Source organism: Rosa chinensis, chromosome 1 (genome assembly GCF_002994745.2).
Source record: "Rosa chinensis cultivar Old Blush chromosome 1, RchiOBHm-V2, whole genome shotgun sequence".
NCBI lineage: Eukaryota > Viridiplantae > Streptophyta > Magnoliopsida > Rosales > Rosaceae > Rosa > Rosa chinensis.
In genome coordinates this window covers 11,467,209-11,476,889 of record NC_037088.1, presented here as the reverse complement: position 1 = coordinate 11,476,889, position 9,681 = coordinate 11,467,209, and the positions used below count along the sequence as shown (strand labels likewise).

At 39.1% G+C, this 9,681-nt stretch overlaps 2 protein-coding genes across 2 annotated transcripts; one reads left to right on the top strand and one right to left on the bottom strand.

Annotated features, from left to right (window-relative positions):
* Window positions 1-101: 101 nt before the first annotated feature.
* Window positions 102-1,940, bottom strand: LOC112174540 (two-component response regulator ARR9). The gene is made up of 5 exons (XM_024312330.2): window positions 1,396-1,940; window positions 1,184-1,296; window positions 991-1,068; window positions 587-657; window positions 102-485 (listed from the first exon to the last, which is right to left on the bottom strand). Exons 1-5 carry the CDS (start codon window positions 1,499-1,501, stop codon window positions 290-292), a joined length of 564 nt encoding a protein of 187 aa, XP_024168098.1. The 5' UTR covers window positions 1,502-1,940; the 3' UTR covers window positions 102-289.
* A 4,452-nt stretch (window positions 1,941-6,392) lies between these two features.
* On the top strand, window positions 6,393-9,415 carry LOC112195161 (receptor-like protein kinase FERONIA). The gene is made up of 2 exons (XM_040512368.1): window positions 6,393-6,447; window positions 6,512-9,415. The coding sequence occupies exon 2, from the start codon at window positions 6,535-6,537 to the stop codon at window positions 9,190-9,192; it is 2,658 nt and encodes an 885-aa protein (XP_040368302.1). The 5' UTR covers window positions 6,393-6,447; window positions 6,512-6,534; the 3' UTR covers window positions 9,193-9,415.
* The last annotated feature ends 266 nt before the right edge of the window (window positions 9,416-9,681 follow it).

Sequence of the window (9,681 nt, the reverse complement as noted above, 5' to 3'; positions counted from 1 at the left end):
GATTGAATTTCTTTTCTAAAGACCAAATGAGGCCTAAAGGTTTTTTTACCCTAACTTGGAGGGTGGAATAGTTTCCTAAATAAACGATTAGTCGTCTCAAGTGGTTGAAAAGATCGTCAAGGATCCATTGATTAAGCCAACAAATATACAGAATAATTTTCTTTCCATTAATTTTCAATCAGATAATTGAACAATCAAGATTGGGGGTTAATAGAAAACTAGAGGAGATCGAAAGGATGTTTACTTATAGTGATAGTCAAAAACAGAAATCATGATCATGAGCAATTGATCATGAAAGCACATCAAAGCCATTATATATTGTTCTAGTTCTCTCAGGTGTTTGGATTTCTTCCATGGCCTTTCCCTCGTTGATGTTGCCTTCGTCTTCCATACTTGTACCCTTCATCATATGGGGTCTAAGCTTGTTTACATCTGACAATTTTACTGGTTTCAGAAAGAACTCTTCTGCTCCTTCCTCTAAGCATCTGATCAATAGAAGCTACGTCAGATCATGATCACATATTAAATGAATCAAATGTTCCAAATTGGAAGTTTCAGGAGGAACATAATTGAAAATTCCCCTAACCTGTTGATCCTTGATGGTTCATTCTCTGAGGACATGATAACAACTGGTATGTCTTTAAGAGACTTGGATTCCTGCAAATTCAGTGAACCATATTCAGATATGTGCACTGTAATTAACCAAATTAAGGGAACATCATGCAAAGTTGTTGATTTACATTTAACCCATAGCGTTCCTATTGAGGACAATGCTTTAGAGCTTAGACATCACATTGTTGCAGATTTGCTAAATGATACAAAGGGAGATGGATCGTGGGAACATATATGAGGACTTGAAATCACAGGCTACATTTGCATTGTGAAATCCATATAACTTGGTAATCTGAAGATCGATTCTTATTATCCTAGATAATGCACTGATTTTCTGAAGCCAAAATGATTATAATGGTACTACTCCTTGTAGCTTACCTTAATCTTTCTGAGGAGATCATAGCCTGTCATTCCTGGCATGCAGTAATCTGTAATGATCAAATTCACATCTACATCCTGTAGGAAGAGGCAGGGCAATTGAATCAGATATTGATAAATTAAAGCTACATTATCAGACAGAGGATACAAAGTAAGAAAACCCCCAAAATGAAACAGCCCAAGAATGTAATACCTGATGATGATTGTTTGGAGACACAGAAGGAGCTTCTGCAATATCACTTTGATCCTCTTCATCATTCAAACCCAAAAATTCTAAAGCCTTAATACCAGAATCAACAGCAGTAACTGCAAAAACAGAAGAAATCCAGAAGATTTAGCACTCTATTAGAATCAGAATTAAATCAACTCTTTCATTTTAAGATATCAAAAAGTGTGCAAGTATACCTTGATAAGAAGAAGTCTTGAGAAGTCTCTCAATCAACTTTCTGTCAATGATGCTATCATCAACAGCCAGAACATGAAACTGGGCCTCTGCAGCTCCCACACCCATGATCCCAAAAGCAACAAAGCAAACAGAAACAGAGAAAAAGAATATGATCAGCAGGATAATGATGAACCCCAAGAAGGGTTGGAAGACTTTTTAAATGGGAGGCCATCTGAATCAGAGAGATTCAAGAAATCCTCTTGGAAATCTGACAGTTTGGAAAGAAAGATCCGACAGATTTCGTCCAGAATCTCAAGGATCTTCTAGCTTTGATATTTGAAGTCGTGAACAAGCAAAGAAGGTGCTGTTTCTTCTCTTCTAAATTCCAATTGACCCTGACACTAGCCATATTTACACTGATGGAATTGGTTCTAAATTTAATACTCATAGACAAAACCGTCATTTGATACCTCTGTCATGATGTCTTGTAAAAATATTATCCATAATCTTGTGTAGCGATATTTCGGGCCATGTAGAGAAGGATAGTAACGTGATCTTTCCTGGAAAGTAATATCTGATTTTGACTCGTACTAATTTTTGTTTAAGGAGGTTGCATGTTCATAATTCATACTTCAAATTTGATATTATTTGAAGATATGTTATTTGACGTGATTGTTAACGATTTGCTTACTCCGTACGATTTAGTCTCAATTGTTAGAGTAAATTTATATTCATATCTCATAATTTCATAAAGCAGAATTCTTCGATATTGATATCGTTAAGAATGAAAAATCATTTTGTTAATTAAAAATTGAGGACAGCACATCAATCTTTTATTTCAAGGAAAAAAAAAAACTGATTTAATTAGTAATAAAAAAGTGTGATCTTTCCAAAATTAAAAAAAAAAAAAATTAATAAGCACCTCATTTCTTTAAAAGTTTGGAGGTTTCATATGCTACTAGTGCTAGTGCATCTCGACCAACTCCTGCTCTAGACCAGCTGCCCGCCATTGTAATTTCTCAGCTTGTTTATTATTTTTCCATGTTTTTTTGTGCATGTGTCCTTTGCTACTTTCAAAGGGGCAATAGGGAGAAAAATGCATTTTTCAAGCAACTTCATGCGAGTTATGGGTCTCGAATTTATGCGAGTTATTTTTGCATAGTCATGTTAATGTTTTCGTGTTTTCGTTTGTGTACAGTTATCAAAATGTTGTTAGTTGAAAAATAAAAAATCGATGAATTTAATTATTACACACTTAATTTTTATTTCTGTTATATTATAGAAGGATTAAACATCTGACATACCCTAATCACATGGTATTTAAATAACTGACATGGTAAAACTTACACTTTGAATTCTCACCCGGAATCATAATTATTTATCATGATCATTTTCTCATTATTTAGACTACCACAATGGCTTCTTATCACACTTCTATAACTTTAAAAGATAATAAGGCGTGTCATCCTATTTCTTTATGTCAAAGTGTGATCGTTGACTACCTTTGAGTTTCAAGCAGAGGTACGGGAACGAATGGAACTGGCAAGTACAGAAATCGCTAGGATCCTATTCTTTACTACTAGATCAAACTCCACACTCAGTGTGCCTTGTCTGGCCTAGCGAGACTGCGAGCTATTTGGTTGATCAAATGGACGGAACCTCCTAGTGGCAGGATGAAACATAGTGTCGCCGGATTTATTTCCGTGCGGCAACATAGTAGGAAAGCTGTGCTATTTGTTATGATGATGTTGCTCCTTAGTAGAGTTATTTTTCCGTTATGTCACTGCTTTGTCAAAGCAAATAGAGCAGCCAATGATGCACTCTTTGCTAACTGGTGCATGTTAGAATACATTACTTTTTGTAAGTTGGGGTTTAGGCTCTATGTCCCCTCCCCTCTGTATTCTATGGTTTCATTAATCAAGGCTTGAGAGCAGCTTAGGGTTTAGGGTTTAGGAAATTGGGACACTTGGAAAGATCCCACATTGGAAATTGGGACACAAGTCTCATATCGAAGACTTGGTCAATACAATCCAAGGCCCACATTGGACACTTGGTAAATTTCGATGGCAATACAAGGAACCCATTTGGGCTCATGATACGTGCCTACGTGGAGAAGCAATTGGAGAAGGACTCGCTCTGATACCATGTTAAATAACGACAAGTGTGGCTTGTGGCTTACTATTGTACCGATATTGTCCCAACTTAACCACTCGATAGGTGTTGGGTTTTAATCACAAAAGGCCTCGATACAATTGGGTGAGATCCACCCACTTATAAGTTATATTTTATTTATCACTTTTTCAATGTGGGATCTTTTCTCTCCAACACGCACCGGCCCTCTTTTCAAGAAAAAAAAAAAACCAAAATCATATATCTTCCTTTGGATTGGAATCAAATTACGTACATATATTTTGTCTCAAATCTAATTCTCTAAGTTACATAATCATATAGATTATTTCCATCCCTGGTGATCCAGATTCATCAAATCTTAATATAGGCTCTCTTAAGGATCGCTCAAATCTTGATGTACGTCCATATTATGTAATAATGCTATTACATCCCGCCTTGGCTCCTCAATCGCTATCTTAAACCTTACCTTCTATGAAGGTTTCAAACATCTTTGAAACAATTGAAATATTCATCGAAATTTTCAAAGACCAAAATTCTCTTTGATATTGACGTCATTCAACACACGACCACCAAAATTATAGAGCGATGTAAATATATCAGAAGTAAATAAAAAACCCAAAATTAGATGCACAAATAGGTCTAAAATGAAAACTAAATTGAAGAAGATCAATTGTTTAGAGGAACCTAACGATTGTGGTTTGGGTGAGAGTCAGGCTTATTCTTAATGTTAGGGTTGATGTGTTTTTTGTCAAAGTGTTAAGAGTTGTCTTTCTAGATTAAAAGTGCGGCTATTGCCACCCTATTTTTTTCAGTCTACATGCTCTTCTCACCCCACATATATTTATTTTAATTTCACGTTTACTTAGTTCACCCATTTACATTACCCAAAATACCCATTTTTAATGTAAAAGAAAGCATTAGGATTTAACGATGAATGAAAAAATTAAAAATAAAGTTTAAGTACGTGTTACACCCTATCATATAATAAGGAAAACAAATTGTAATTTTTAATAAGATATTTTTTTTTATTGAAATTTTATATTAAAAGTATTTTAATTTTTTAATAAATCAGAAACTTATAGGGTGAAGAAAATAATTTGTAGAGTGGCAATAGTTGTACCAAAAAATTACCCTCATATTGTTTTTTTTTTTTGTACGTGCGCTGACTAGCCTTGTTGGTTTGTTTTTTATTTTTATTTTTATAAGTAGTAGTTGAAGAGGAAAAAGAAATGGACCGTTTTGTCACGACAAAAAAAGGAAAAAGAAGAGTTGTTTTATTAAATTTGGGATGAAACATAACGACACCCCCCCCCCCCCCCCCCCAAAAAAAAAAAAAATTGCTGGTTGGTTTAGAAACTATATCATATATGATAGCGACTGTCGTTCTATACACGGCAAATTCTTAGATAGAGTAGACGTGTCAGGTGATTGGTACGCTCAGCTAATTATATTTATCTGTTTAGTAAACGTGTCACGTTATTGGTACACTCAGCCAATTATGTTTTTAAATTATATTCTAAAATTACTTATATTAAATTAAAATGAAATATCAAAAACATCCCATGATAACCACCAATTCAGCACTCGCATGGACCAAGTCGTTCTTCAAGTCCACTGCCTGGGCCTTGCGTATGACAATGATCATTAGGGGTGGGCAGAAACCGAACCGGAGGTCCAAAACCGGCCGGACCGGCCCGAAAAACCGGCTTGGGGACCGAACCAGATGAAATAAGGGGGGGAAAATGACTTGACCGAACCGGACCGGATTTCTCCGGTTTGGAAGCGGGTTTAGTGAGTAAACCGGCCGAAAAAAACCGAACAGGTCTGAATAATTAATATTTATTTAAATTAATATTTTTATTTATATTAATATTATTTTGATAGTTGTCGAATTCTAATTGGTGGAAATCAAGTTGCACATACTTCTCGTTACACCTGATTGCTCTCATAGAAGAAAACCTTAAGTCAAGCCACTCAGCCCCTCATTTCGACTCTGCATCCCTCATCTCTCTCAACAGAGGACATAGCCCAACTAATCCAATCAACACACTACAGCTTAATGATAATGTTGCCGGTTTGGATGAAAAGAGAATAGGATAATTCTATAATGAGAATAGGTTATTTGACTCTCATTTAATGAACATATTATACGAAAGCCGAACACAACCGAAACCGATCTGCACCGCACCGGAAAATGGTGTAACCGAAGTAAGCGGTGTGGCTTTTGAAAATGCGGTTGCGGTTTTGAATATTGCACAACCGAATGAAGCGGTTTGGTTGCGGTTTTGGCCTAACACCGATCCGCACCGAACCGCGCCCACCCCTAATGATCATGTCCTACTTCGGATAAGTGGATCAGAGACAAACACAACCAGACATTTTCTCTATATAGTCTATACTAGAGCTTTCACAACCCTTCACCCAGGCAAAACAAAAAAAAAAACAAAATTGTATACAGTTAATACCAAGAAGCCAATCGTCATCCCTCTATGTACACCCCGACAGATGATAGCACCCTTAAGTAAAGGACGGCAGACTCTTTTTCTACTACTTAAAAATTAATTAGATCAACGTTCTAATTAAAGCTCTACAAGCTAATACAGACTTGATTTTATAGAAAATGAGATGATAACAATCACCCCCTATTAGTTAACTTGTTTTCTTGAATTGGAAAGTATGGTCTTTACTTCCGCTGATTGCGGAAGACTGATAAACTAGTCAACTAGTCCACTGCGCGTAAACAAAAGCAAAAAGAAGAAATAAGTGCCAAGTCCACCGCGTAAACTAAAGCAAAAAAAAATAATAATAATGGTGCCAGAGAGTATAGTTGATCGATGTGCAGAGCCAAAAGATCAAGATTCAAGAGAAACACAACCATACATATACGTATCGATTGACTTCCTCCCTTGTTAATTTTCCTATGATAAAATCCCTCTCTACAATTCTCCTGCCCGTATAACCTAAAGAACCCAACCAACAATCATATAGACGAACACCCTTCATAGTTCATACAGTACTAATTACCCAATATGAAACCAATTCTCGCTCCTCTTTACCCTTTCAGCTTGTTTCTCCTCTTCGTCACCCTACTGGTGACCGGAGAGTCCACAACCATCTACTCTCCAACCGATGTTATCAACCTTAGCTGTGGCTCATCCGGCGGCATGGACACTGACTATGATTCTCGAACTTGGATTGGAGATATCAACTCGAATCTTTCCCCTATAGAAGTTGGTAGTACATCCCAAGCTTTGCAAAACCCAGGCATCTCCTCGACTTGGCTGCCGTACTCCACAGCACGGCTTTCACACTCAGAATTCACTTACCGGTTTCCTGTCAATCCTGGCCAAAAGTTCATCCGCTTGTATTTCTACCCAGAGTCATACAACGCCGACTTCGACCGCTCCAAGTCTCTCTTCTCTGTCAAAGCCGGTGGCTACACCCTTCTCAAAGACTTCAACGCTTCTGTCACTGCAGATGCTGGTTATTTTGACACTGCAGTTGCTGGTTATTTAGAGACGATGCTCAAAGAATTCTGTATTAACATTGAGCCGGAACAACAGAGGCTGAACGTCACATTCACTCCCAGCAAAGATGGATACGCGTTTATCAACGGGATTGAAATTATCTCCATGCCTGCCTCTCTTTACTACACTGCAGCCCAAGGCGATGGACCTACTCTTATCGGCACCAAAAACCGGCACCCTGTGAAAAACAACACCGCTCTGGAGAATATCTACCGATTCAACGTCGGTGGAAGCCCGGTCTCACCGAATGAAGACACCGGCATGTACCGCACCTGGGATTCAACGGACGACCTATACTTGGATAAGTCAAGTATAGATTTCAGCTTGATGCCACACATCAATAATGTTCGTCTCAAATTTGCAAGAATCCCTAACTACACTGCCCCGGAAGAGGTTTACCAAACCGGCATGGAGAGCTACAATCCCATCTGGGGGTTTCCTGTAGATCCACAATTTAATTACCTGGTGAGGCTTCATTTTTGTGAGATTGTACCAAATTATACGATGGATGGAGATCGTGTGTTTCAGATTTTTATAAATAACCAAACAGCGGAGCAGAAAGCGGACATAATCCAATGGAGTGGAGGAAATGGAATTCCCGTATATAGAGACTACCTTGTGTTCGTGCCCAGTCGTCCAAACAAGAAGAAAGGTAAAGTTGATATCATTGTTGCACTACAACCAAATTCGAAATCTAGATATAAGCATGCAATCTTGAATGGGCTCGAAATCTTCAAACTGAATGACACAAACGGCAATCTCGCCGGACCCAATCCTGACCCACCGCCACCACCGCCACCACCGCCACCGCCACCACCGCCACCACCGCCACCGCCACCACCGCCACTACCGCCACTACCGCCACTACCGCCACCGCCACTACCGCCACCGCCACCACCGCCGTTCTCAATCCCGACACAAACGGAACAACCAAATGTGAAACCGCTTCCTATGCTTCCTACCCTTGCCGGTGCAGTTTCGGTCTTACTTGTTCTTTCCTTAGTCGTGTTTTTACAATGCAGGCGCGGAACAGAACTCAAGGACTCCAGCTCTAGCCACAGGATGACGAGGCCAGCCATGACCAGTAGGTCACATTTACCTTCTTATTTGTGTCGTTACTTTTCACTGGCAGAGATCAAAGCCGCCACCAAATACTTCGATGATACTTTCATTATTGGAGCTGGGGGATTTGGCAACGTCTACAAAGGATTCATCGATGGTGGAGGCACTCCAGTTGCAATCAAACGGCTGAAAGCCATGTCATCACAAGGGTCCCGCGAGTTTAGGACGGAAATTGAGATGCTCTCTCGACTCCGCCACCGCCATTTGGTGTCTCTTATCGGATTTTGTGCCGATAAAGGTGAGATGATCTTGGTGTACGATTACATGGCACGTGGGACTCTTCGTGACCATCTCTACCACACTGATAATCCACCTCTTCCATGGGAACAAAGGCTTCAAATTTGTATTGGCGCGGCGCAAGGTTTGCACTATCTTCACACAGGTACCAAGGGCACCATCATTCACCGTGACATAAAGAGCACAAACATATTATTGGATGAGAAATGGGTAGCCAAGGTTTCAGATTTTGGGTTGTCGAGAGAGGGCACAATGACCATGTCTAAGACCCACATTAGCACGAAGGTGAAGGGTAGTTTTGGATATCTTGACCCGGATTACTATCGACGTCAACAATTAACTGAGAAGTCTGATGTGTACTCCTTCGGTGTAGTGTTGTGCGAGGTATTGTGTGGAAGGCCACCTATAACAACCGTAGATAATAATCGAGTTGGCTTAGTTGGATGGGCCAAGAAGTGTCATCGTAATGGGAAACTTGATCAAATTATTGACCCAAATTTAAACGGTAAGATTGCGGCACGATGCTTGCACAAATTTGTTACCATGGCGATGAATTGCATAGATGATAACGGAGTCAATCGACCTTCGATGGATGATGTTGTGAGAGGGCTTCAATTTGCATTGCAGTTGCAACAGAACAAAGAGGATTATATTGATTACGTTGAAAGGACGCATGAAGATATGATTGTTTCGATCAAGGACAATGAAGGGTCCAGTGAACAAGATTGTGGGGCGAACGAATCCGTGCAAGGGTTGACTGGGACTATCTTCTCTGAGATCATCGATCCGGTTGGTAGATAATAGACGAGCAACATTGTTAACAAGATGAGAGCAATCTTCGTAGAATAATAGGAGCCTCTATACGTGTATTATATCAGATGTCATGTAAGATGGAATGCATGTGTCACCTAAAAGAGTGGCGATCATTACCCTATAATCTATCAATAATTTCAACTCAATTCTTATGTTAGTAATCCTATGCATGAGTTTAGGAAATGTGAAAGTCTTGTGCGTCTTTGTTGAATACTAGTGCCAGGGGGGAGCGCGATGCTGCAGTTTCTTAAATAATGGTTATGCTAAATGCTTTTCAGTTTGTCAACATAGTGTACAATTAAACTTCTAGCTAAAGAAATGGAATAGTTTGAGACCATCCTGATTGCTGACCATATTTCTGGAATTTTGTTTGCTCTTTATAAGCCAAAGAAGAGGAAAGTGAGCAAAATGGCATGATTGCCTAGTTTATTTATTGAATCAAAGAAACACACACAAAACACCAGCAGGTCCTTGCTC

Bases quoted from the DNA above. Each gene is read 5' to 3' on its own strand.
- LOC112195161 (XM_040512368.1), top strand. From the start codon at position 6,535: ATGAAACCAATTCTCGCTCCTCTTTACCCTTTCAGCTTGTTTCTCCTC.
- LOC112174540 (XM_024312330.2), bottom strand. From the start codon at position 1,501: ATGGGTGTGGGAGCTGCAGAGGCCCAGTTTCATGTTCTGGCTGTTGAT. The intron at 658-990 runs GTAAGCTACAAG...CTGAATTTGCAG, and splicing joins ATCTCCTCAGAAAGATTAAG to GAATCCAAGTCTCTTAAAGA. The intron at 486-586 runs GTTAGGGGAATT...TCTATTGATCAG, and splicing joins GAACCATCAAGGATCAACAG to ATGCTTAGAGGAAGGAGCAG.